This window comes from Squalius cephalus (genome assembly GCF_949319135.1).
Source record: "Squalius cephalus genome assembly, chromosome: 19".
NCBI classification, from domain to species: domain Eukaryota; kingdom Metazoa; phylum Chordata; class Actinopteri; order Cypriniformes; family Leuciscidae; genus Squalius; species Squalius cephalus.
Genome location: NC_137140.1, coordinates 11,859,281 through 11,886,278, shown reverse-complemented (window position 1 = coordinate 11,886,278; position 26,998 = coordinate 11,859,281). Strand labels below are relative to the sequence as shown.

The window sequence follows — 26,998 nt, the reverse complement described above, 5'->3', positions numbered from 1 at the left end:
CTTACAAAACTGACACTATCAGAGAGATAATTATGCAACCATCTGCTATCGCATCAGACAGTGTACTATAGACCCCCTGAGAAACAATTCAATAGAAGAAGAAGAATTGCCTAAACTTCTAAAATCATCTAAATAAACAACCAGTGTTGGGAGTAACGCGTTACAAAAGTAATGCATTACAGTAACATCCCAGCTAACACACGAGTCACGACGTAATAGTTACGTAATGTATTCGTACTTTTTGGTCACGTCATGACTTTACTAATTGACAACGTAACTACAACGTCGCATGCTCGTAATTTCATTACCATCATATTACCAACCCACAACGTCGTCAGTACGTCCTCCTAAGGTTATAAGATAACCAATAATGTTCCAGATATACTTTTTGCTGTAACGCAGTAGTGTAAGGCATTACTAATCAATTTTCAGTAATATTTTACTCGGTACATGTTCAGTAACGCTTGCGTTACAACACACTTTTAGCCCAAAATTTAATTGTTAAAAAAAAAAAAAAAAAAAACGGGGAAAAAAACGTCTCAGGTTACGACTGTAACCTATGTTCCCTGAGAACAGGGAACGAGACACTGCGTCGAATGACGCTTTGGGGAACGCCTCAGGCGTGACAGGTGTCTGAAATCACTATCAAATCACGGCAATCATATTGACCGGCGACAGCCCGTGAATCATTAACGTGAATGATTAACGTGCGACCTGCAAATATAAAAGGGCGCCTTGCAAACATGACAAACACCTTATCTTCTGAAGGGACTGTTTGGTAGGCAGGCCCCGAGGCATGGCAAGGAGACGCAGTGTCTCGTTCCCTGTTCTCAGGGAACATAGGTTACAGTCGTAACCTGAGACGTTCCCTTTCGAAAGGGAACTCGCACTGCGACGAATGACGCTTTGGGGAACGATATACCAACGCCACCATGCTAAGGGGAGTGCCTGCCAGGCGGCAGTGACAACTGTCAGAACCAGCAAATTCAAATGAAACGCTAGAACCACTCACCCTCAGGTCACACTGGGCTGTCAGTGACAGCACTCCCTACGGTCATAGCCCAAGCTATATGATACCACAGAAAACCTCCATAAACATAGTTTAGTGAAAGGTCTACCTGGGCCTGCTCCAGGGCCTAGGACCACAACTTCAATCTTAGAAGGGGTCCTTTCTTGGGAATGTGGCTAGGGAACCCGAGGGAACCTCAGCCAGTCACTATTCAGGGGAACGTGCCACCTGAAATGCCACCAGGCAGGCCTAACCTGGTGTCACAACATATGACACTACAGTCTGGCCACTTCCTGTCTGTCTGAAGACAGAGCCTCTGGACACTCGCCTTTAGGAAGGCATCCAACCCGAGGAACTGCGAAGCAGGCAGTGAACCACTCGGCCCGGATCTCAGAGACGGGATATCCTGGAGAGTATGACTCAGCATAGTGCTTAACAACCCTTGCCAGCGAGGGGAGTTTCTCTACTCGATCCCTGGATCGACCCAGTGTTTGTGTTTCAAAACACTGAGGAGGCCTGTGAGGGTCTAAGGACTGATCTATCTGGGAGGCCTCATGAGAGGCCTACGACCGACTGACCAGACTCAGGAGACCACATACTCATAATGACCCTCAGAGAGGGGAGCATAAAATCTACCTGATAGGCAACCAAGCTGTAGCAGGATAAAGAGGTTCCAGGAGGGAACCCGTAGCAGAGAATTAAAAAACTTGGGTCGAGCCAGGGCACAAGCTCACCTGCGGCAGCTGTCTGATAAGGACTGCTAAACTGATAGTAAGCGGCCACTAGCTTACAAAACCCAGCACCACTGTGAAACTACTCTCAGGGAGACCTGGAGAGGCCTACTACCTGACAGCCACAGTATGTGGGAGCTCACCTACAAAGAGGCCTGGTGAAGCCTACTATCTGATAACCACATATCTGGGAGTTCACCTACAGAGAGGCCTAGAGAGGCCTACTACCTGTTACCAGATAACCACCTTAAGTGGAAACTTAAAGTAAGTTGGAACTCAACTTCAGGGAGGCCTGGTGAGGCCTACTACCTGACAACCATGACATGAGGGAGCTCACTTTCAGGGAGGCCTGGTAGGCCTACTACCTGATAGTCACAATATGTGGAAGCACACCTTCAGGGAGGCCTGGTGAGGCCTGCAACCAGATAACACCATACCTGGAAACTACAGTGTGTGGGAGCTCGTTCTACTATCTGACAGCCAAGACATGAGGGAGCTCAACTTCAGGGAGGCCTGGTGAGGCCTACAAGCTCATAGTTTAAAAACGGGAATTCAATTCCAGGGAGGCCTGTGGGGCCTGCCACCTAGTAACCACAGTATGTGGGAATTACCCTCAGGGAGACCTCCTTCAGGGAGGCCTGAAGAAGCCTACTACCTGAAAACAGTCTAACAGCTGGATACTAAGAGCCCTAAATCCGGGTGCTTACAGTCCCAGGGCGGCCTGCTAAGGCCTGCCAGACTGGGCTACATGGTGACTACTGCTGGGGACTCGCCTAACAGGGAGGCCTGGTCGGGCCTACTAGCTGATAGCGCGTCTATTCTGCTACTTTAACGAACACTGCTGGAAGCATACCAAATTAAAAAACGTATCTAAAGTTTTTCCCTAAATGTATGTTCCACAATGTTGGGACCCACCTCCGAGGAGGCCTGTTAAGGCCTACTACTCGGCAGCGAGCCTTCCGCCAGAACTACCAAGGCCAACCAACAAAGGTGAGCTGGCCTAGGAGCCCTTTGGGGGCTACCCGGTCAAGGAGGCCTGCTGGGGCCTACTACCTAACCATGCAGCCTTCGTGGCAGAAAGCTGTTACTACAGCGCTTACAGCATCCTGGTACCTAATCACATTGCCAAAGGCAGTGTACTCAGCAAAAGGCAATACCCTTACAGCAGGGGAGTACAACATACGCCACTCTGCCTAGTGGAGGCCCCACCTTAAGGGCCTACCTACTATATGCATGGGCGTCCGCTCATGGCAATGCTCTGGCTTCAAGGGAGCGGAGTTAAAAAAAGACCAGAATGAAATGCAGTTAGAACTCCCTGCTCAACCGGAGCCATCGTGGTGTGAGGTAGAAAATACAGAGCTGAGAATGGAATACTCAAAACCACCCTGAGTTAGCGGGGGAGTAACACCATATGCCCCTGAAAAATTAGACAGGGAGCGGGCCTGCAAATGGCTCCAAAGGGTGACAGGGATGTGTCCTGTGCCCAGCCTAGGGGAGCGGGGGCTTGCCTACAAGCCAACCAACTTTTACCCCTCGTTCGAGCAGTTCAGCTCAACGGGCTGAGTGGAGCCAGCTCTAGAGGCCTAACCACAAGTAGCTCTGTTCGGCAGTGTCTGGCAAACTATCACATCGCAGAGCGAAAGACAGCCTAACCCTGCCTGAAGGATCATACCTCAACTACCACCCTGCATTACTCTATCACCCCTGAATGCAGTGAAAGGGGCGCGCCTTGGCCAACAACTCCCATTTAAGGGAGGAGGCTGAAATAAAGGGGAGGAAGCCTAACACCTGTATGAGTGCGGCAGCTATACTTAGCAGAACGCCTCCAATACCCCAGCATAGCCTAGGCCAGCTATAGAGGCGGCCCGGGTGAGGGCCGACCTACAAGCATAGATCTACCTGAGGGCTCGGAGGAGCCACAGCCTACTAGATTGAGAGGCTGTGAAACACTCAACCTACTGAAACCACAGAGCTCAGGGGAGCGAAGTACTCAGGATACCACTGTCACAAACCGATAGGTAGGACATAAGATCTATCTGAAGCGCCAGCGTCAGTCTAAACCTAAAGCAAAAAAGCTCTTTTTTTTTTTTTTTTTTAGGAAGAGACCAACTACTCTACCCCTGGGTGGCTAAAAGCCCTGAGGCTAAAATAGAAATGAGTGGTGGCCCACCACGCATATAAAATATTATGACAGGAAGGCCATCACATACTCAGCACGGGAGCCAAAACTTTTTTTGAGCTTCTCCCTAAATCGTTCTACCCACAAGCTGGGGGGAGGCTTCAGGGCCCTGAAGTCCAATACCTTACCTCATTGCTCCTCTAGGAATGACCCCCTAGGTCTATACAGGGAACAAGGTCTGTAGAGAAATACAAATCAGTGTTAGTATACACACAGATTTTTTTTTAAAAACCAACCAGTTCACCTGCGGCGTGCGGAGTGAAGACTCGCCAGAGAGTTCTTTATGAACCTGGGGTCCATCACTTTACATGCCTGAAAGAGGCGCTCTCACCAACCAAGCCGAGGCGGGCCATCAGAACTTTGTTCTCATCATAGGCCCAGCCCCAGGCCTGGTGTAAGAAACGCCTGGGGAGTCGGGAAAAAGAGGAGAGGCTGGGATAGTAACCGCCCTCCGGGAGATGATCCATCACTAACGCTGTGAGCGTTTGTACTGGATCACCTCCCTCAGATCCTCATTTTTCCTGCGGGAGTCACGCCTCCTCTTTGACCTGCTCCTACATGGAGGGGGTGCACGAGAGGCGACACTAGCTCTCTGGCCCTGTCTACGGCCCTCAGGTCGTGAAGGGCCAGGCTCTCCCGCCTGTCTGGGCTCGGACCCGGATCTCAGCGGTATACAGGTCCTAAACGCCGCTGAGCGCGCCTTCGCCTTCCTGAACTTTCCGACCACCGCCTCCACGGAGGTGCCAAAAAGTTCAGAGGGCGAAACCGGTGCATCAAGGAGAAAGGCCTTCTCTTTCTCCCCGATGCCAGCCAGGTTCAACCACAGATGCCTCTCCGTAGCCACCATTGCCGCCATCGATCGACCGATCGCAGCGGCAGTATGTTTAGTGGCCCGGAGAGCAAGATCTGTGGTGCGGCGCAGCTCAGCCACCGCCTCAGGGGACAGCCCTGCCCCCTGGTCGAGATCCCCCAGCAGGTCGGCCTGGTACGCCTGCAACACCGCCATAGTGTGCAGGGCAGCACCGGCCTGACCCGCTGCCGTGTATGCTCTGCCATTCAGACGCGCTGTGGTCTTGAGCGGTTTGGATGGCAGGGCTGGAGCACTCAGCGTCGACGCCCGCCCAGACACGAGATGGCTCGCAAACGTCTCGTCAATGGGCGGCATCGACACATACCCATACTCGCCGATCCCCTCAACATCAGCGAAACTAGCCCGCTGATGTCGGTGGATCCGAGCAGAGTATGGGTTCTTCCATGCCCTCTCGATCTCTGTATGGAGATCGGGAAGAAATGGAAGGCTCGCCTGAGCTGGTGGTCTATGGCTGGGGAGAAATCGATCGTCCAGCCTGCCACGAACAACTTCTCCCCTAACGCGCCGCCATGGCAGTTGCAACCTGTCAGTGGCGCGTTCCATTACATCCAGCAGCTCAGCATACACGGGGCAGGGTGGCTGAGAGGGTTCAGGGTCCACCTGAATGACCTCCTCATCATCCATCACCTGCCCGTCCTGAAGAGCATCTGTTGCAGGAATAGTCGGAGAAAAATCCTCTTCGTCATCCACCTGCAACTCACCCTCGTCATCCGCCGAATCATCTGAGAGGTTAACACCCCTCTCAAGGCGTTCGGCGAGATCCCTCTGGGAACCCCATGACGCGAGTCGCCGCTCTGCCTCAGCGCGAGCGGGACCTGAGCCACGAGGTACAGATGGTGAGCCCTCCTCACTCGAGAAGAGGGCTAGACGAGAGCGGAGCGTTTTCAACGCAAAACGCTCACAGTTTGCACAGACGGCTCCCTCAAGAGCCGCCTGTGCGTGCTCTTTGCCCAGACAGAGAACGCACAGTTCGTGTGTATCACCCGGCGTCAGATACCTTGGGCACGGATCTGCACACTTCCGGAAGCTTTCAGCCTTCTCCGTGCATTTCATATTCTTTTTGCCGCGACTTTTTTCCAGCGATAAATCAAACAGACAGTCCCTGAAGACGAAAAGATGTTTGTCATGTTTGCAAGGCGCCCTTTTATATTTGCAGGTCGCACGTTAATCATTCACGTTAATGATTCACGGGCTGTCGCCGGTCATTATGATTGCCGTGATTTGATAGTGATTTCAGACACCTGTCACGCCTGAGGCGTTCCCCAAAGCGTCATTCGACGCAGTGCGTGTTCCCTTTCGAAAGGGAACCAGCAAGACAAAAAAAAAAAAAACCCAGCAAGTTATTATCTGTTCGTGGTCAGTAAATAGCCACGTGTGGTGTCCAAGTTTGTAAATAAAGACTAAATGACAGCTTCTGATATATTTGTATAGCGATTTATTTCATTCATCTCCCTCTTGCTGGTGTACCTTTGTGTTGTGTGACATAGTCCAGTGAAGTTGTGTTTAGGGCGGGTTTTACAGGAGTGCCACGAGCCATGATTTCGGCCTCTGTGCCTGCGCTGGCCAGTGGAAAAGCGGCTAATAGGTGAAGATGGCAGAAGAAGACTTAGGCTATGTTTTTAGCCTATATGTTAATTTGTATGGACTAAAATGACCGAGGCTGAGGGTTGGTCCTCCAATTGCACTTTATACTTCCTGAGAAAGCATAAGCTATGCTCATCATGCGCACTTTGTGCATGACAGTTTTGTTTTGTGAACCTCTTGAATTCAAAGAGAATAAAATAATGGCAACAATAAGAAAAGAACAAATGTGCATCTTATCATGGCATTAGAGTTTACATACAGTTCTGTTGTGTCTAATATGAATAGACCCAAGTTATTCTCAGATATTGCCAGATAATCACTTTACCTCTACCATTATTTTAACAGACTTGGATCGTTTGTGATTCTGTCTGTCATCCTATCTTGCATTGTCTTGAGCCTTCACTTTGCCAATTATATGCTATATTGTTAGTAGCCTGGATAGCCCACAGTCATTATGCTACATCATATTGCCTTCTATTGGATGTAAAATGCTCTGTAGTACATTTTGTCATTTTAGAATGTCAAGTTCTGTAGTTGTTTTGGTGAAAGTAACTCAAAAGTAATGTAACGCATTACAATTCTGGACAGTAATATTGTAAGGTAAAGAATTACTTTTAAATAACAGTACCAAGTAATCTATAACGTATTAAAGTTTGTAACTTGCACACCACTGTAAACAACATGCATGTTAGACCCAATACCTACCAAGCAAATGAAAGAGATGCTTCTGGAAGTCGTATCCGATTTTTAATATCATTCATTTATAATTATCATAAGGATATGTCCCAAAATCTTTCAAGCTGGCTGTTATTAAGCCTCTCATTAAAACCATAACTTAATCCTAGAGAATTAGTCAACAACAGACCAATATCGAATCTCCCTTTTATGTCAAAAATATGATGCCAAATATGTAAAAATATTATGTCAATATTCTGAATGATATAAATCCACAATCTGACTTGTGATGCAGCATAACATCATATTCAAACCATGTTCGTTCATTTGGCCAGAGGAGGAATGGTCCCCCGACTGAGCCTGGTTTCTCCCAAGGTTTTTTTTCTCCATCTTTGTCACCTGATGGAGTTTAGATTCCTTGACACTGTCACCTTTGGCTCGCTTTGTTAGGGACACTTAATATTCAGCAATATTGTTGACTTGACTGCACTGACACTATTGGATGAAAGGTAAACAAACTAAATAGTGTTAAATGATGACACTGTTTTCTGCAGAGCTGCTTTATAGCTGTATTTAACTCATTTCATAATTGATTAACTTTATAAAGTTCTTGAACCAAACTGGCACAATATGACATATTGACTATCGTAACGGACAAAGCTTGTGTAGTCTGAACCAGGCAAAAAGCGATACAAAACAACACGTTGTTCCAAGAACAGTAAACAAAGCAGCATATCATGATATTTCATTGTTTTTGTTTTGGTTCTTTTTCTAAACTTTGCATGCAATAACATATCCGCTACTTTTCTTCTTCTATCATTCCGAGCGAATGCCGTCTAAATGACACGACTCATTGCTACCTTCTGTCATCTTGTAGAGTAAAGAAAAGCAATTGTACTGCGCATGTGTCAAACTCGTCCATCCGCGCTCATTCGCGGTTGAGAATACTTTGAAAGCTGTGCAGACATGCCTGTACACGAGATGGAGCGGAACGCGGGAAATGTATACCCTAGCCTTTACGCTGTCTCATTCTAATTTAATAGACTGCTGGCAAACTGAGCTTTCAATACAACATTTTAATATCTGTGCTACCTGACTTGAGAACACTGTTGTCTTCCCTTTTTCCAAATAGGTACTGTAGGAAAACTTTGACACCCATAATGCACTGGGCAGTGGTGTAGTCTTTAAAAAAATTACTATTACGCAGTCGTACCCCTACTTTAACCATAAAATGTGATGTGTATCAAGTCATTATTCCATATCTTTCATAAAATATATTATTCAAATATTAACTTAATATTAAGCACAGATAAGTTATTTAAAAATATATATATAATATGTAAGAAGCAGGAGGAGTCATTGAACATGTGCTTGCAGCAGATAAGAGATTGTCATTTGTGAGAAACTGTCTGACAGCAGACAGCCAACAAACAAAGATAAACTACCATTTGCTTTCTAGAACACTGCAGGAATATCACACAAATGTCTAGCTTTCTAAGCAATGTAATATATAACGTAAACATAAAAACATATAGTAGGTATGCTGCCATAAGCAATGAGATCAAATATATATAAAGTAAACATAAAAACATATAGTAGGTATGCTGCCATTACCATTTTAAATCATCATGAACTTAATTTTCCATAACCCATTGCCTGGACTCATTATGTTGTTATTAGGTTCAGTTCTGTGTCATTAGCTTGTTAAGCCCTGACTATATAAGCCCTGTGTTTTCAATCTTTCTTTATGATGTCTTCTGCCTGTTTCCTGGATTTCCCTGTTTGACTGTGTTTTCTGTCTGGTTGTTTATTTGGATTATCTGCCCTGTGTTTTGACCATTTGCCTGTTTTTGGATTACGATTCTAGACTACCCTATAAAGCTGCATGTGGATCCTCAACTGTGTCAGAGCAGTTTGTGACACTTCTATTGCTTCTGCATTTTTAATACTTGTATGCAGGGCCTAAAATTAACACTTGCAAATTGCCAAATTCGAGTAAAAATCGACGTTGGCGAGTATATTAACTGGTATTACTCGTCAGTTGGCCGGTAACATTTTTATTCATTCTAACAATGCATGAACTTGAACAAACGTAAACGAGGCTCGGGACAGTTTACGGGCAAGCTCTGCATCTTCACAAAAGTTTAAGCCTTGGCAATTTAAATATTACTTCTGGTATTTTTTTCTAAATAATAAAACGTAGTCAATAAAATCCTTCATTTCTGTATTTATCATGTTATAAATAAAAATTTGATCTCGAAGCCCTTGGTTCATTTACAGCAATAAACACAAATCTTTGTAATTTTTATGGCTATGACTACTTTGACTCTCTTAATCTCATAATTAGATTATGCGACTTTAGCTGGGGTTTCTCAGGCGGGGTCACATATTCTTCTTGTTATTTCCCTATAGCGGCTAATAAATCAGAAGTCTCGCACATTCACAGGAAACACCTTACTTCCACGTTGAAAAATAAGGTGGATTGCTAGACCAATCACAAGAGGTGGCCATCTGGCCAATCAGAGCAGAGTAGGCTCTCGGAAAGGAGGGTTTAAGAGCAGGGGTTTTCAACCAATGCGCCCCCCTACGTTTATCTAATTTCACTCACAAACCCCACCCCCCAACCAATGCGAACATCATTGATATATTACTTGATGCATTCGAACATCATTGCAATATTACTTAATATGCTGCATATAGTATGCAAAACCTTGTCAAAACCGGACGCAACCATTGTCGAGTCGCACCTTGCCGCAACAGCTTGAGGATGTCTACACTGGACACAAAGTAGCATTGCAAATCCATTTGTTCTTCATGTAAAAAAGTAGCGCAGGTGCTTTGGAGTATGTCAGAAACAGAACGAGGCATCAGTTTATTGTGTGTTGCATCACAACACTTTTTAGCTCAAAATACCCCACAGATAATTTTTTATAGCATGTTAAAATTGTCACTTTTTGTGGGTGAGAAAAAATTCACAGTTTTTGTGTGTGTCCCTTAAAGGGATACTTCACCTCTGGAAAGATGAATGTGTATTTAAAATGGGTCATTTATGTAGAAGAAATGTGAAATTATTTTTGAATTTGGAGCTTTCTAGACTGAGAAAAGCCAGAAAATGTATTTTTGGCTTATGTGGATGAAAGACAACAACTCCCAGAATGCACTTGCTTCGCTGCCCTTGGAGGCCACTCCCAAGCCACGCCTACAGGTAAGAGAGCGCAGTTAAACAAAAAGGCTTGGCTACTAGTGAGTCTCCGTGACGAGTCTGCCCGGGATTTCGAGATCGCCCAAAATGTCCGGGATTCGGCTTTTGCGTTCTACAGTCGCCATTCATTATGTTTACTGTGGCGAGCAGGACGAGACTGAGGGCCGTGGGAGAACGATGAGAGGCCGGTGGCGTGATTACTGATGAGCGACACCTGTGAGACGCACCGGTCTCGTATCTCTCACGGAGGAGTGGGAATTTTCTTAGCAATGTTAAAACGCACATCAACCAATCACTTGTTTAGCGTTCATGTAAACACTACATTCAGATTCACCAATCGGAATGAATTCAGTTAGACTGAAACAAAAGGTGTGCATGTAAACAACGAATGGCGACTGCAGAAAGCAAAAGCCGAATCCCGGACATTTTGGACGATCTCGACGGCCGTACATGTCCGGGAAAAAGAGGATGGTAACTCCTACTACTCAGCTTTCTCTCCTACTACTCAGCTTTCTCCACAGAACAAGAGCCCGCTAGCTTAGCTTCCAAAAAAAGATGGCTGACACTATGTGTACATTCTGTGAGTGAGATCCCACCCTCTATGGGCGGGTTGAAAACATGCGGGACAGCCCCTACTACTGGCTGTGGTCTTTAGCCTCTGGCCAAAAAATCCTCAGCAAAATGACGATTTTTGCGTCATCGGAGGATTTTTTCCAGACAAAAAATACATAAATCTCTTGTCTCAGGGGGATATGAGGGTGGAAAACACGGTAATTCGAAAATACTACAGGTTTTCTTCTAATACAAAGCTTAATGCTAAATCCTGAAGTATCCCTTTAAATGCAAATGAGCTGCTACTCCTGGCACAGAGGGTGGAGCTTCAAGAGTGTGTGTATTAGCAGCTCCGATTACCTCACATAGACATGCAATGAAAATTTCGAAAACTTTTAGCCTTTTATATTCAAAGATGGAGAGACTCAAGAAGAAGTGACAACATGTAGAATGCAACAGGATATTTCTGAATGGTTAGTTGATGAATTTATGTAGCTGATAAATCTTCTAGTCATTGATTAGCATATTCTGTCATGATAATCTATAAATCACATTCCCGGAGTCGGGTTTTATGTAAATTTTAGGGTTAGTGATGTCACTAACCCGTGCAGAAGCTTATTAGTATATACCAGCCGTTTGTTGTAGTCCTTTAAAAAGTGATTTCTGAAAAATAAAAGATCTCCCTTTGCTTTGAACATTGAGCGTCATAACTTTGCAGGTGTTGTTTATGCTCAAACAGCAACATACACACTAACTAAAGTTGAATAGTGACCACCCCTTTAACAGTTAATCAAGTGTAAGAAATTACGTTCAATTGGTTTTATTATGCACTAATGTGTTTTCGTACGCATTATATAGTAAGCTATGTGTATTTTAAATTAATATCATTCATATACTTAAGATAATCTTTAACTGACTGTTTGGGGAGGCCCGATTTCGAGGAAGGAACCGATTTGTCATAACACCGGTGTAGACAGGGTATTAGTTAATGTTTCACTTTAACTAATAGAAACATAAAAAGTAACAGTTTTATTTAGTGACTACAAATCTTATTTCTCAATAGTCATTAGTAGGAAATGTATTTATTTATTTCATATGCTCATTCAGGCTGCATTTTATTCTTTCAGGATGTTCTCGGATTCAGACATGCTTACTGTTAACACTAATCCAAAATTGGTTTAAATAATCTAACTATTATTTTTGTTATGATAACTAAACCTGCAACAATGAGGTCAGATACTGAGTGAATCTCTTGTAGCCTACAGTTTCATACCATTTGAAAAATAAACAGTAGAATATGGCGTGCATATGCTGTATTTAGACGGCGCTTCCACTTTTAAAAGCGACTTTAAAATATACAATTTCGATCTGATTGCATTGCATGGCTGTGAACGTAAGAAGAGAACATAGGCATAGGTTTGAACATCCTATAAAATTTCATTAATTTTATGAGTAGATGAACTGATACTCACCATCTTGAGTTCTCTTTCGATCTGAACTGCTCTCTGTACAATGGGACCCCGAACAGCGTATTCCACGCGTTTAATGTTCGGGTTCATCGTGTCCATCGTCAGCACCCTCTCATGGTGCTCACAGCCGTTTTCAGTCATAGTATCTCCGTGTATTCCGCTTCAGAAACTTTCTGGTGTGACCTGCAGATAACAGAACATACGTGCAATACTCAAATAAGACGGCAATAATCAGGGACGTCATGCACAATGATAAAAAAAAAAAATAAAAAAAACCTTTTGACCACGAGACATATGTTTCTGAGACTTACACAGAAAATGCAACATTTTAAAATATTTAAACCACTTGTATTATTAATTGCTTTCAGGATGTGAAGATTTTTTCAACCAGAATAACAAAAAGTGTTTTTGAAAAACATTGCCTATCCTAGCTTAAAAGGTGTTGTATGTAATTTTTTGGACTGTAGGCTACTAAAGCATAAAATGGGCTACCATAATATGTTTGCAGATATTTAGGAAAAATGCTCACATAGGCTACTTGTTTTTGGGTCAGATATAGCAAATATAACTAAAAAGCCTCACCATTCATTGTGGAGAAGTGCCGCTGAGTGACTCATTAATTGTGACTATTTAGTGTAGCTTTGATAGAACTGTTCGACAAACTGTTGCTCTACTGTTTTAGCTATAGGCCTAGGAACAGTTTTTGCGATTGAGATGACTGGTAAAAGTGATCCAATCAATCTGAATTCACTTTCAGATTTACTAAAATGACTAAAAAGAGTTGTGGAAATCACAGCCATTTTGTTTTAACTGTTTTGTGTAAAAATCAGCCAGATCATCATACTCTCACAAAATTGTTAATGGTTAGGACAGCACAATAAATATGCTAATCCACTCCTATAGAAAATAACTGGTATAAGATAGCCAAATTAGCAGATGTCAACAACAGGCTGAACATGAACATGATTTGAAAACACATTGTGTTTTGTGCCGTGAATTATAGGACAAGATTAATATTATTTTATTTTTTACATTGCATGATTTTCTCTATAGAGTGCATATTTTCAAAACTCACATTGACTCACAATTCACATTGTTACCACAAAACCTAGCTAGACAAGAATTAAAAAATAAAAATGTTGTGTGATATTTGCAATAATATAGGTAATGTGTGGGGATTGCGTCATGACAAGAGGAGGAGCTGGGTAGCGAATATTTTGTTATGATAGCGGTTGCAGGCAGAAGATGTTAACATTTTAAGTTCCTGCAAGTGATGGACTTGCATGTGATTTTCTTGTAAGAAAATAAGACAAATTGGCTATTCCAGAATTTATAGTTTGATTATTCAACTAATTATAGTTTTTGTAGTTGAATTTATCAAACTACAATTTGAAAGCACTACCATCTGAATATCTACTAATAAACTGATAAATCTAAGTTAGAAAGGTTTGCAAGAAAACAAGTATAAACAAAACAAGGCTTTAAAAGTGGACTTGTGAGTATGTGTTATGCTGTTCAGCATTATAAAACCTAATGTCCTCAAAACCTTCAATAGGCCACTGCAATAGACCCACAGCCATTTGTTAGCAACAGCCTTTTTTCAATACATGTAAAATCTTTAAATTACCAGAGTAGTATTTTATGTTGTATAATGAAATGTGAAAATATCTTGAACTTATCAGAACTTTATGTCAGACTTTTAACCAAAAACCCTTTTTTTTTTTTTTTTTTTTTTTTTTTTGTGAAGCATTATTTTCAATATAATGTCTGTTACTGTACTGATGTACTGTCAGAGTGTTAATATAACCATGTCTCATATTGCTGGTATACTTTGAAAACATTTACGGGTAATGGGGGGTGGGGGGGGATTTCAGTGGTGTTTCTCATTAGATTCTGTTATACAGTAAAATCTTTGTTGCTACAAACTTTAACTGTTGAGGTTGTGTTCTTTTCATTATTGGAAGAATTATCTGCCATTCAATCCATGACATGCTAGAAACATGCAATAATTAAATTATCTTTTCCAAGCCATTTCTGCTTAATAACTTTTAAACAGTTGGAGTAAAAATGACTTTAATGGATCTATATGAAGTCAGTTCCCCTCAAGTTGACACAGGAACCACATCATCACATGAACTATTTGGATGTTCCACTAAAGTCTAGCAAACAATAATGTTACAATATATACATTGTATCAAAATGTTAATTATTTTAACAAAATAAGAGGGATCATACAAAATGCATGTTATTTTTTTGTTTATTAAATAAGATATTTTACATAAAAGATGTTAATATATAGTCAACAACACAAAATAAAAGTTGAATTTATAAAAATGACCCCGTTCAAAACTGTACAATTGATTCTTATTATTGTGTGCCGTTTCCTGGATGATCCACAGCTGTTTATTTGTTTGTTTTTTTGATGGTTGTACATGAGTCCCTTGTTTGTCTTGTTTGTTCCAACGTTCTTCAGAAAAATCCTCCAGGTCCTGCGAATTCTTTGGTTTTCCAGCATCTTTTGAATATTTGAACCCTTTCCAGCAGTGACTGTATGATTTTGAGATCATTTCACACCGAGGACAAATGAGGGACTCATTCGCAACTATTACAAAAGGTTCAAACATAAACTGAAGCTACAAAAGGAAACACAATGCATTAAGAGCCGGGGAGCCAAAACTTTTGAACAGGATATAGATGAGTAGATTTTTCTTCAAGATAATATTTAGTACTGCCCTTCCGGAGATACAGAAGATACTGGCTTGTTTCCCAGCAGACAAAATAAGTACATTTTACCCTAATCTTCAAATTCAAAAAGTTTTCACCCCCTTGATTTCCAGCCTAAGAAAATGTACATCTTCAACCTTTTTTCAAATATTTGTGATAGATTTTGTGAGCATATTGCATAGTTGTGTTTGGAGTCAATTGTTTTATTTGTGATTTGTTATTTTTGGCTGTCAAACAAGAGAGAAACCAACGAAATATTAATAACTGATTATGTTGGAGTCAATACAGGCTTTTAAGACATTTGTTTTTTCATAGTAAAATAAAACCTGTTTCTGTAGTTTGCCTTTTTTGCCAAATAATTTTGTCAGATAAATACCTTAACCAAGTTTAGTGTTCTGTTCTTCCCTCACGTTTAAAATATTTAATATATATAATTGGTTGGTTTAATTGATCTTGTATAGGGTCATTAAAAACAAATATATCCCCCACATCACTTTTGGCCACTTCTGTATAATGACATTAGCCTTGAAATTTGCACAGTACCTTATTTGATACCCTTTGCTCCTTAATCTCTGTCTTCCAGTTATTTAATCCACTCTTGTTCCCTCTCTTCTTGTGTAAAGTTTGAATGACAGCTCCACAATGTGAAGACCTTGCGTTCATATATGACATCAGATCTTTTTTTCTGCCCACCCCTCTCATTCCATTCTATTCAAGGAAAGTTTCCAAGACATTTCCAAGTGGACATTGGCCTCTTTGGATTATACCTTCTCATGGGTTAGTGACATTCGATCTTTGTAGACATGTGGTGTTTACCCAGATGACATTTGGTTGAAAGAACGTGCTGCACTCTGACAAAATGTACAAATGCTGCAGTCCATCAGCATAAACATACTGTCCCATACACCATTACATAGTCTTTTTCAACAGCTGTTGCTCAAACATGAGCCATTAAAACACAGGGACCACTTTCTAAAGATAACACATAGCAACCAACATTTGCTTCATTACATCTGATGGTCATGTGTTGGACATGGAAGAAGAAAGTGTTGAGTCAAGGATTTGTTTACTTTGTTTGTTAACCTTCTGGTACTGTTCGGTCATTTCAAAAAATAACTTTTTGAATTTTTTGATTTATTATGAGGAGGCTAAACTCTAAAACATCAATTGTGCAAAATAGACACATACTTATAGGTTTGCCAAAATAAGGTACGTTCTTGTAGCCTGGCTATCACCAGACCAAGCTCAATCTTTCAACCAGGGATAGTCCTTCAACCAATCATACCAACGATCCAGCTGACGTACTTTGCAGTGAAAACTCCAGGCAGGAAACGTGTCAACAAACGTGTTGGTTTGGAGCATTGATCAGTGGTTTGCAGAAGCAGCAATGGCATTGAGCGATTTTTGCAGGTTGTGTAAAAAAAAAACATGAAAGTGAGTGGTATTTACAGCACTGAAGCAATTTGTTTGCTAAACTAAAGAAGCCATTGAGCATCGTCGAGATTGGATTAAACCCGCCAATAGCGCGCCAGGTGGATAAGCCAGTTTGTGATTGGTCCCTGCAAATTTGTAACGGAAGCAGGATAGAAAAATGTACAGGTTTCCAGCCTGAGCTGCAGGGCGAAATCAAATTGCCGGCAGATCGGGCTCTAACGTTCTTGGTTCTTTAAAGGAAAATAAGGGACAGTAAGGAACACTTAAAATATTTGTACTGTAGTGTCTCATTCAGTGTCTGCATTTTAGTGTGTATAAAATGTTTTTTTGTTGTTGTCTGAATTAAATGCTAAAATGAATGTTTTGCTTAACATAATGCTCTATTTGATTTAAAAAGAGATTTATATATACCTACAGACACACACACACACACACACACACACACACACACAAATATAATGTCTATTTCTGTGGGATGCTATACATAAGCCGTCCGCCATATTGGAACAGTCAAATCCGGTCCATGACCACTCGAGAGCAAGTTGACTGTGCATCTGGAATCTAGTTATTCACAAGCATGAATATCTGCATCTGCAATAGACATTAGCAGATGATTTTCACAGCATTTAGTTTATAATTCTGTATATTGATATTGCATATTGAGTTACACATAAAAAACACAAACCAGCACATTCTCACCTCTGTAAGGTTATCCCACTTCGTTTGGAATTTATAGCTCGGACAGGCTGCACAATTCTGTGACATTTTCAATGAAAATGTATTGAGTTGTTAATGAGTTATGAACAGTGTCATGTTAACCTACTTATAATATAGGCTACTTATAATTAGGGGCCAAGCACCGAAGGTGCGGAGGCACCTATTGTATCTGTTCCATTTCTTCTTATTATTATTCTTCCGCCATGGGAGTCTATGGCAGCCCATAGAACCAATTGCGGGAAAGTTGTTTTGGTTTGAAATTCTGATAGAGGACAGTCCCAACATTAAATACACCAATTTTGGTGTTTCTAAGTCTTTCCCTCTAGCGCCACCACCTGTCCAAAGTTTCACTATTATTTTGCTAATAACTTTTGAACCGTTTGGCCAATCAACAAAATTCTTTTTTCCTCTGATTCATGAGCTCATGCCGGTTCGATTGCACCATATGACGTCATTTTCCTGCATATAAATATGGCCGCCATTTTGAATTTTCCGAAAAAGCTACTTTTTCGAACTCGTCCTAGACGGTTTGTCCGATTTGCACGAAAATTGAACCAGATCATCTTCAGGCAGTGGTGACAAAAAGTTATGGAATTCAAATTGATTCGTCAAACCGTTTTTGATAAGCGCTCGAACAAATTTTACGTAGCACTTGCAAAAACAGTCGTAAGGCTGTATCTCCCCAACGGTTTATCGTATTCAGACCAAACTTGGTACATGCACTCACAAGCATGACCTGAGGCTACATGCTGCGTTTCGGCGCAGCGCCACCTACTGGTCCCGAGATATGAAAAATGGCTATTTTTGCTTATAACTTCTGAACAGTTTGTCCAAAAATCATCATTGGTCTCGTTAGATTCAGGGCAACATGCCGAGTCGACTGATATCCAATTTTACCATATCGGCCATTTTGACTGTCGGCCAATTTGAATTTTGTGCTAAAATGCTGTATTTTAACAACGCATGAACGGATTGTTACGAAACTTGGTATGGGTCATCAGCACGATGCCCTGAAGGAGCCTGAGAAGTTTCGAAATAGCGCCACCTAGTGGTGAATTTTTTTTCCCAAATGCTTATAACTTTGGGTGTGGTCAACTTATTTTCACAGGACTCATCTCTTTAGACTCCTGAATCGTTGCCGAGTCCAACGATACCAAACATGTTAGGTTTCGCCTTATGGTTTGTGTAGCGTTGTGATTTAGCGCTTAAAAAACATTTGGCTATATCTTTGAAACCGCTTGTCCGATCGAGACGAAACCACCTTCAGAAGTTTGGAAACATAGGTCGATATCTAAACACTAATGCCCAAATGCGAAAATATTGATGTTTAGGGGTAGTAAAATCCAATCAAAGTCATGTGTCAGTCATTTTTTACGTGTTTTTTCATATAAATGTCTATAACTCCGAAGCAAATTGAGATATTTTCACCAAAATTGACACAAATATGCATGGGCTCACTCTGAGGACACATAAAAAAAATGGTGGGACTGAGCCTCTTGGTGGCGATATAACAGAATAAAACATGAAATTCCCATTGACTTCAATACAGTTTTGTGAATTAAAATGCTATAGTAAACAAATGCATTGGTGTAATATTACGAAACTCAGAATGTGCCATCAGCACCATCCCCTGAAGGTACCCAAAATATTTCGAGACAGCACCACCTAGTGATCAAATGTTATGACAAAATTTCCAAAAAGGTTAATAAATTTTGAATAAATCTGGCTTTTGAAATGCCACTGGTCTTAATAGATTCCTTCGGTCAAGCCGAGAACATAGATACCAAGTTTTCCTTATTTGGCTAAACTTCCTGTCCGCCATCTTGATTTTCAGTCAAAACCTACTTTTTCGAACTCCTCCTAGACCGTTTGTCCGATTTTCACCAAAATCGAATCGTATCATCTCCAGACTATGCTGAATAAAAGTTATGGATTTCGTGTCGATAGACGAAACCGTTTTCGTATAGCGTAGCAGCAAAGTTGAGGCATGATGCTAAAAGCACTATTCAGGCTTTATCTCTGCAATGCCTTGACATATTGACACCAAACTTTGTATGTGTCATTGTCACTTCACTCTGACCACATCACATCAGTTTTGTAACTGCGCCACCTATTGGTCGAAAGTGATAATCCATTAAATCATATTTTGAATGACTTTTTTTATGATTTTTCAGCCATTTCGAAAAAAATCCTTTCTAAATGTATTTAATTGCTCATTGTTGCAGTTGGTCTGACACCTTCAGCCATGTTGGCATATCCTGTCATCTGCTTGCGCTTGGCCCCGATAATTGCTGCTTGCAGCTATATTTTATATATATTATTAAATATGATAAAACACACCATGGAACGCAATAACAGCAACATGCAATAACATGATATGAACATTTTACATGTACAATAAAATTGTATTCCATTATTTGAGATATAATCAAAATAAAAGATGAACAATCCAATATTCTTTTACAGCCTTCCATTAAACATTAACTGCACAAAGGCTCAGTTAAAACCTCTCTTCAAAATAAGTACACTTTTAAAAGTTTTTTTTTTTTTTTGCAACTACCACTTTGACGCTTCAAAAAGTTAATAGAGATCATAAAACTAATCCATATAAATTGAGTGGTTTAGTCCAAATTTTCTGAAGAGACGCGATCACTTTATGTGAACAGATTGAATTTAGGCTTTTATTCACATAAACATTAATCAGCGCACACATCAGTTATGATAGGCATGCATTCTCATGTGTTACTCAGCATGTTTGAGCTTCCGCAAGAATCAATGAGGTTCATTCTTCTGTGTTACTCAGCAAGTTTGTGTTTCCACAAGAACCATTTAGGTTCTGTCACGATTCATGTCTGTGTTCCCCTGTCTCATCCTATGTTTAGCAGTTCCCTGTTATGTTGATTAGTCGTCCCAGGTGTTTCTTATTTACCACGCCCCCTTGTTATCTTGTTTAGCTTGTCTGTCTGTGTATTTAAGCCCTGTGTCTTGTTTCAGTCTTTGTGAGTTCTTGATGTTGTATGTTGGCTGTTCCCGTTCCTGAGTCTCTGTCTGAGTTTGTTACCGTTTGAGTTTCTTTAATAAATTCTGCTGCACTTGGATTCTGCTTCTGCATCTGCTTCAGCTGCCAGCATAACAGAAGAACTCACCACACCATGAATCCAGCAGCACGGATTATGTGTCTCCGACAAGGAGATCGACCCATCGAGGTTTATGCAGGAGAATTTATCGATCTGGCTCACTTGACCAGTATGGACAAATTATGTCTGATCTTTTTTCGGTCAGGACTATCCGAACCGCTTAGCTCTGTAATGTCATTGCATAACCCTAACGGAACTCTTGAACATTATATAGACTTAGCATTACAGCTGAGTGGTTCTGAATTCACGGTGGGAGTCGCAGAGGATGAATGTAACAGTCCTGCCGAGCCAGAGCTTCACGTCAGTCCTGCCGAGCCAGAGCTTCACGTCAGTCCTACCGAGCCAGAGCTTCACGTCAGTCCTGCCGAGCCAGAGCTTCACGTCAGTCCTGCCGAGCCAGAGCTTCACGTCAGTCCTGCCGAGCCAGAGCTTCACGTCAGTCCTGCCGAGCCAGAGCTTCACGTCAGTCCTGCCGAGCCAGAGCTTCACGTCAGTCCTGCCGAGCCAGAGCTTCACGTCAGTCCTGCCGAGCCAGAGCTTCACGTCAGTCCTGCCGAGCCAGAGCTTCACGTCGTCACTTCTGCCGATCCAGAGACTGTTCACGTCAGTCCTGCCGAGCCAGAGCTTCACGTCAGTCCTACCGAGCCAGAGCTTCACGTCAGTCCTGCCGAGCCAGAGCTTCACGTCAGTCCTACCGAGCCAGAGCTTCACGTCAGTCCTGCCGAGCCAGAGCTTCACGTCAGTCCTGCCGAGCCAGAGCTTCACGTCAGTCCTGCCGAGCCAGAGCTTCACGTCAGTCCTGCCGAGCCAGAGCTTCACGTCGTCACTTCTGCCGATCCAGAGACTGTTCACGTCACTTCTGCCGATCCAGAGACTGTTCACGTCACTTCTGCCGATCCAGAGACTGTTCACGTCACTTCTGCCGATCCAGAGACTGTTCACGTCATGCCCGCCGAGCCAGTGTCTCCGGACAAGATGGCCGCCATGCCTGAACCTGAGCGCTCAGCAGAGATGGCCGCCGCCACGTCTGTTCCTGAGCCGGTGTCTGTTCCTGAGCCGGTGTCTGTTCCTGAGCCGGTGTCTGTTCCTGAGCCGGTGTCTGTTCCTGAGCCGGTGTCTGTTCCTGAGCCGGTGTCTGTTCCTGAGCCGGTGTCTGTTCCTGAGCCGGTTGTCTCCTCCTCCCTGGCCTCCCGTCTTGCCGTCTCCTCCTCCCTGGCCTCCCGTCTTGCCGTCTCCTCCTCCCTGGCCTCCCGTCTTGCCGTCTCCTCCTCCCTGGCCTCCCGTCTTGCCATAGTCTCCAGGTCCTCTTCTGCTCCACCACCCTCCTGGACTTTTCCTGATCGTCTGGAATCCGCTCCTTAAAGGGGGGGGGGCTATGTCATGATTCATGTCTGTGTTCCCCTGTCTCATCCTATGTTTAGCAGTTCCCTGTTATGTTGATTAGTCGTCCCAGGTGTTTCTTATTTACCACGCCCCCTTGTTATCTTGTTTAGCTTGTCTGTCTGTGTATTTAAGCCCTGTGTCTTGTTTCAGTCTTTGTGAGTTCTTGATGTTGTATGTTGGCTGTTCCCGTTCCTGAGTCTCTGTCTGAGTTTGTTACCGTTTGAGTTTCTTTAATAAATTCTGCTGCACTTGGATTCTGCTTCTGCATCTGCTTCTGCATCTGCTTCAGCTGCCAGCATAACAGAAGAACTCACCACACCATGAATCCAGCAGCACGGATTATGTGTCTCCGACAAGGAGATCGACCCATCGAGGTTTATGCAGGAGAATTTATCGATCTGGCTCACTTGACCAGTATGGACAAATTATGTCTGATCTTTTTTCGGTCAGGACTATCCGAACCGCTTAGCTCTGTAATGTCATTGCATAACCCTAACGGGACTCTTGAACATTATATAGACTTAGCATTACAGCTGAGTGGTTCTGAATTCACGGTGGGAGTCGCAGAGGATGAATGTAACAGTCCTGCCGAGCCAGAGCTTCACGTCAGTCCTGCCGAGCCAGAGCTTCACGTCAGTCCTGCCGAGCCAGAGCTTCACGTCAGTCCTGCCGAGCCAGAGCTTCACGTCAGTCCTGCCGAGCCAGAGCTTCACGTCGTCACTTCTGCCGATCCAGAGACTGTTCACGTCACTTCTGCCGATCCAGAGACTGTTCACGTCACTTCTGCCGATCCAGAGACTGTTCACGTCATGCCCGCCGAGCCAGTGTCTCCGGACAAGATGGCCACCATGCCTGAACCTGAGCGCTCCGCAGAGATGGCCGCCGCCACGTCTGTTCCTGAGCCGGTGTCTGTTCCTGAGCCGGTGTCTGTTCCTGAGCCGGTGTCTGTTCCTGAGCCGGTGTCTGTTCCTGAGCCGGTGTCTGTTCCTGAGCCGGTTGTCTCCTCCTCCCTGGCCTCCCGTCTTGCCGTCTCCTCCTCCCTGGCCTCCCGTCTTGCCGCCTCCTCCTCCCTGGCCTCCCGTCTTGCCGTCTCCTCCTCCCTGGCCTCCCGTCTTGCCACAGTCTCCAGGTCCTCTTCTGCTCCACCACCCTCCTGGACTTTTCCTGATCGTCTGGAATCCGCTCCTTAAAGGGGGGGGGGGGGGGGGGGGGCTATGTCACGATTCATGTCTGTGTTCCCCTGTCTCATCCTATGTTTAGCAGTTCCCTGTTATGTTGATTAGTCGTCCCAGGTGTTTCTTGTTTACCACGCCCCCTTGTTATCTTGTTTAGCTTGTCTGTCTATTTAAGCCCTGTGTCTTGTTTCAGTCTTTGCGAGTTCTTGACGTTGTATGTTGGCTGTTCCCGTTCCCATTCTGTCTGAGGTTGTAGTCTTTGTCTGAGTTTGTTACTGTTTGAGTTTCTTTAATAAATTCTGCTGCACTTGGATTCTGCTTCTGCATCTGTTCTGCATCTGCTTCAGCCGCCAGCATAACAGGTTTAGTCTTGTGTTACGCAGCACGTTTGAGATTCCGCAAGAACCGAGAAGGTTCATTCTTGTGTTAGCACGTTTGAGCTGCCACAAGAACCAGTGAGGTTAATATTGTTCGCTGATAAATGTTTATATGTGAATAAAAGATTAAATTAAATCTGTTCATCATATAAAGCGATCAAGTCTCTTCAGAAAACTTAATTTGTGTTCCGAAGATGAATGAAACTCTTATGGGTTTGGAACGACATGACAGTAATTAATGACAAAATTGTCATTTTTTGGTTGAACTAACTTTTTCTCTATTCACGAGTTCACACTTACAAATAAGTTAGATAGAATAAATGGTATGCATATTTGGTGTGCTGAGAGGGCTCCGAGCTTGGATATTGGGCCCGAACCCAGAGTACTCCCCCCGTATTGCTGGTTAGGAAATAACCAGGCGAGTGTGAGGAGACGGGGTGGAGGAGGGATGCTGAAAAACTGTCGAAGAACATTGGTGAGTCAAATGAGTATATATATAGGTCTCCACTCATGCTGATTGGATAGACATGTTGATTACTGATTGTTGACAGCTGGTTGGAATGATGTGATAATTGGATCAATTATTTGAACGTGCTCCTCCCGAACTTTGTTAATAAAACATAATTTCTCTAAAAGTAAAATATGACTTTCCTTTTTGATCACGTCTTCCTAAGACGTTGTCGTTTTAACTGTACAGAGTCACCACGTGGCTACAACGACGCGATAAATAATTCTTAAGGCCAGACAAGTAGTTTGTTGAGGGTTGATTTCATTTGTAAAGAAGGACTACACGCCTGCGCCCATATTCAAACGCGCATACCTATGGGCTGAACACGTGATGTGCATGTGCGCGACATCGGTGTTTGCCAGGGGGGCAATCCAGCACCCGAAAAGTGTACCATCCCCGGGGGCCGCCATTGGCTAAAAAGCCATCACCTGCTGTTAGCATTCCATTGACTCCCATTCATTTTGGCGTCACTTTGACAGCGAATAACTTTACATCTGAGGCGTTTAAAGACTCTATTTGTCCATTGTTTATTTCTAAAGAAACACGACAATGTATAAAAGGCTCCATTACCTTGTATCTTACGATATGGCCCCGTAGAAGCAGTTTTTGTAAAAATAGGCTAACGATTGCGTCATAAGCACGCGACTCTCTGGAAATTACCATATAGACAGGAGGAGAAGCTCGCAGTCAATCGGGGGGACGTGGAGGCATAAAGTCCGATAAAGTCAAGGGAGAAGCCCATAGAGAGTCATAAAGTTGCTCCTGCTCCTAGCTCATGGACAGCTCCTACTCACGCTCTCCGTCTCTGCAAGATTCGGAAGGGAATGATTCCGATTTCTCTTGGCACAGCTACTAGAAGACTTACAACTGTCAGACAGGTTGCTCACGTCACATCTACGTCATCAAGCTCAGTTTGAGTCTGCGCAGTACGCTCAGCCATCAGGAAGTGAGTGCTTCTAGTTTGCTTCACTTTTCTCCGTTGAAGTCTATGGGGTAGCTGTGTCCATTTTTTATACTATCTATGGTGTTTGCGCAGAGGTTGCGTAGGTTTGCGCAGAGATAACTGATAATCGTTTGCACCTTGGAACCTATTTCCGGGAGTGCATTCTCGAGCCACCAGGCACTGTTTTGTGCGGATGGGCGGCCAGAGCGCGTTGAGGTTTTTCTGTTAGAACGTTGTTGTGTTACCGGCCCCAAAGTTAATAACTAATGATCTTCGCAACGAAAGGGAATCAATCAATCAAAACTAACTTTAGCTGGACAATAACTTTATCCTAGAGCTGCTGTAAAGACAAAACAATCTCTGTTACTGTAATTTCATATTATCTCTGTAAAGCTGCTTTGAAACAATTCATATTTTTAAAAGTGCTAGGCCTATATAAATGAAGGTGACTTGACTTGACTTGACTTCCCTCAGGTAGATTGGATGTTTTCTTGCGTGGCTGGATGTTGGGCCCATGAACAGTAGCCTAGTTCAAAATGCGGGCAGTGAAAGAGAAATGCCACTGGTGCAAGTCCTGCTGAGATATGTCTAACTGCAGAGACATACTTCACAGCAGTTTCAAGACAGCAGCACTGGCTGGAAGACAGTCTCAGACCAGAAGTTAGGGCAGAGCAGAGCACTACAACTATTAACTCCACCCTAGAAAATGCCTAAACTCTACCCCACAACTATTCCTAACCTTAATTGAGGCTATAATCTCTAATTACCCTAATTATTGCTGTCCTGAATCTGCTGTGACGTATAGTGTTGTGGCTCTGCAATAGAGTGTTGCAGTGATGATATATTTTTGTAGGCCAACCCAGAAGTTCGCATCACCCTGTTACAGAAAAAGAAAAAATCTAACTTATTAGCAGTTTTTGCTGGGATAGTAGGAGATATAGATACAGTGGGATAGTCTCACTGTTACCGAGATGACTGCAATTCAGTCAGCCCTGTATGCTGATGATGGAGTTTATTAAGCATATTTATAACAAAATTCAGCAAGCTAAAATGCTGAAAATTGGTCTTATGAATGGGGTTTTAAAATATCACAAACAAAATCATGTTATATGATATTTACTAAAAAGAAAATAATGCTACTTTAGACATTCTACTAACTTTGCAACTACATGTCAGCTACCAGTCATTATAGCATTAGAAGACTTTCTGCTTAATATCTGCTAACACTTGATTTTGATGCTCCCCAATTTTACTGACTGTAACTTTGCCATGTAGTTGCTAATTAATGAGAGTTAGTTGACATGTTGCAAACTTAGGCCTTCTTAGTTAGTAGAATGTCTGGACTATTGAAAATAAGCAAAATCAAGTTATGAAATGAGATTGTCAATGCTAATGAAAATATAGAAAGAATTTAAATATTTGGGATTAAAGTTGAAAGAAAAATATACATGGAAAACAAATTGTAAAAATTTACTAAAAAAGTGATTGGCTTGATCACTCTCTCCTCTCCAGCTGGTGTGTGGTGAGCGCACTGGCGCCGGCTGCCGTCACATCATTCAAGTGGATGCTGCACACTGCTGGTGGTTGAGGAGAGAGACCTGACATTGTAAAGCACTTTGGGTGTAGTACATATGAAATACACTATAAATACATAATTAATTAATTCAACTACCTAGACAGCAACAAAGTTTTGTCCCAGATCCGGCCCACATCTGGTACGCGTTGAATCCACATGTGCCAGATGTGGCCCGGATCTGGGCCGACACCATGTTGCTGTCTGGGTAGAGATGACTTTTATAGAAATTTATTTCAGTTCTAAATTTAGACAAAATAGGCTAAATGATCAACTCTTTGAATTATCTAATGAAATTAAATAACTCACAAATTAGCAAAAACAGCATTAGAACAGCATTTTCATCAGAAACGAATTGACAAAACGATTCCCCTGCCTAAATCATTCATTAAAAGCAACATAGAAAAACACTGGCAAAAGACTTGGGAATGGATAGCCTACAGATAAAGGTAGAGAATACCACAATAACATATTCTAAAATCAATTAAAGTTAGAACACTTAGAAGAACACTTTTACATGAAACTGGTCTTAGGATAGCCTATAAGTATCAAATAGCCATGATTTGACACGCCCCAATGTAGGTGGCAGTATGCATCTTTTACGATGGTTCGTAACCCGCCAGGAAACTACAGAAGAAGAAGAACACATCACCATCCAGCAGCAGGACTGTAATCGCGTTTGACAGTTGCGAACTTCAAGAGCGTCAGACTTTTTGCCCGGTAAGATTTGTCTTTATTTGGCCGGGCTTATATGT

The 26,998-nt window shown here is 42.7% G+C and overlaps 2 protein-coding genes across 4 annotated transcripts in view; one reads left to right on the top strand and one right to left on the bottom strand.

Moving 5' to 3' along the window:
• Positions 1–15,738, bottom strand: part of LOC307147183 (alanine aminotransferase 2-like) — a 41,927-nt gene extending 26,189 nt beyond the window's left edge. Inside the window, exons 1-2 of the mRNA XM_079851719.1 lie at positions 15,540–15,738; positions 12,276–12,455 (exon numbers count right to left, since the gene is read on the bottom strand). Coding sequence (XP_079707845.1) covers positions 12,276–12,413 — 138 coding nt within the window. The 5' untranslated portion in view covers positions 12,414–12,455; positions 15,540–15,738. The remainder of the gene's footprint in view (positions 1–12,275; positions 12,456–15,539) is intronic.
• An 11,128-nt stretch (positions 15,739–26,866) lies between these two features.
• Positions 26,867–26,998, top strand: part of aclyb (ATP citrate lyase b) — a 58,336-nt gene continuing 58,204 nt past the window's right edge. For all 3 annotated transcript variants that reach the window (XM_079851885.1, XM_079851886.1, XM_079851884.1), the window contains exon 1: positions 26,867–26,963. The gene's annotated coding sequence lies outside the window, so the exon portion shown is untranslated. The remainder of the gene's footprint in view (positions 26,964–26,998) is intronic.